General features: G+C 38.8%; 1 protein-coding gene across 1 annotated transcript in view; it reads right to left on the bottom strand.

The window, feature by feature from the left end:
• LOC103609989 (vomeronasal type-1 receptor 1-like) overlaps positions 1-1,602 on the bottom strand; it is a gene marked incomplete at its 3' end in the record, with an annotated part of 15,244 nt that extends 13,642 nt beyond the window's left edge. Inside the window, exon 1 of the mRNA XM_008594240.1 lies at positions 1,487-1,602. Within this exon, the coding sequence (XP_008592462.1) occupies positions 1,487-1,602 (116 nt within the window). The remainder of the gene's footprint in view (positions 1-1,486) is intronic.
• Positions 1,603-1,655: the final 53 nt, after the last annotated feature.

Here is a 1,655-nt window from a genome sequence, read left to right as displayed (position 1 = left end):
ACGTTTAGGGGCAGAGTATTTAAACTGAATAGGCTCAGTTCAAAAACGATGGTACAAATCATCGGTGAACAGTAACAGCAAAACTGAACGGCATAAAATGAGTTCTCAACCTGTATTTTGCTGAGGATAATGGAGAAATCCTGACAGAATTAGTACACACAAGTCTAAGCAGCTTACGAAAGAATGGATTAAACCAACAATCACAGTCAATGACTTCGACCAATGACTGCTGGCACAATAGATAAAAGACCAGTGGGAAAAAGTGATACTGGAAAAAAAACCACTAATATGACATGGATCCACTGTTCAAACTTAACACTATCAAAGGAAAACACTCAAACGTCTGAGACTACACACTGGATTCAGTCAGAAGTCTTATCCTGTGTGAGGCCAGAGAGAACATCTGGATTTAGTCCATGCTTCCGACTCTAATTATACAATCATTGGAAGTAAAGGAGAATGTGTTAAAGAGATGCAAAAATATTAGAGAATGTGGGAAATTATACCAGACAAATAATCCAATTACACCATCATATGAGTTACAAATCTAACACAAGAAAGTAGGCCAACGTTTCTAATCAAAGAGAACTAAGATACAAAAAATGAAAGTATATTGTTTGTTTATAATTTAAACATATCAGTTATAAAAAGTAAACTTTTGAAACAGTGGCANGAACTCTGCTCATAATGGGCAATTCCAAAGACATGGAGATTTGATGCCCCATATTCAAGTGCTCTGTTCTTATGTGGGCACCGTGACACCACTGGCGTTGTTTCACAATGGTGTACAGGCATCTGTCATGTTACTACACTTGCTTTGCAGTGCTTAGCAGATATCGTGTTTTTTACAAATTGAAGGTTTGTGTCACACCCATATCAAGCAAAGTCCATTGGTGCCACTTTTCCAGCAGCATGTGCTTTTGTTGTGTTTCTGTGTCACATTTTGGTAAATCTCACAATATGTCAAACTTTTTNGAACACACCTGCAGAGAGTGTGTTCACACGCAGCCTTCATTCAAATTGAGGAGAGTAGCCAATAAGTAACAAAGAAAATATTACATATTATGCAGTAAGTTATAAGGAGACAGTTGCTGTGGAAATATGAGGGTACTTCAAAAAGTTTATGGAAATTTTTGTATGCTCTTTCTATTGTATTTGTATGATTTTTCTTACCCCACATCCTTGTTATTACTTGTGATGCACTTCTTTGTACAAAAGTACTTCAAAAAGATTGTGGGAAAATAGAATTGAAAATCTCACTAGGAAATAGAAGGATCAGGATTCTTCTCAAGGTGGAGATGATATTAGAGCACACATTGAAAGGCAGGGAGGCAGTGATTTGAATACAAGGGGAAGTTGTTCCATGTGGAAGAAATGGCCAGCACAATGTCCTAAGGGCAGGAGCTTGCCTGGATGACACGTATGTCCACTGTGTCAGTTCAGGGGTGGCTGCTAATATTTTCTGGTGGGTTTTAATAGACTGTACCATATAGAAATCTTCCTACCAGGGACACATTCACCTAAGTGCAACTCCATGCCTCCAGCCCAGAACTCATTGTCAACTACTTTTTTGGCTTTTCCTTCTTTGCCAGGGCAGATCATTGGCTGCTGCCCTGGAAAACACACACACACACACACACACACACACACACACA

Source organism: Galeopterus variegatus, unplaced genomic scaffold (assembly GCF_000696425.1).
Source record: "Galeopterus variegatus unplaced genomic scaffold, G_variegatus-3.0.2 Scaffold10418, whole genome shotgun sequence".
Lineage (NCBI taxonomy): Eukaryota > Metazoa > Chordata > Mammalia > Dermoptera > Cynocephalidae > Galeopterus > Galeopterus variegatus.
This window is presented reverse-complemented; position numbering and strand designations above follow the sequence as displayed.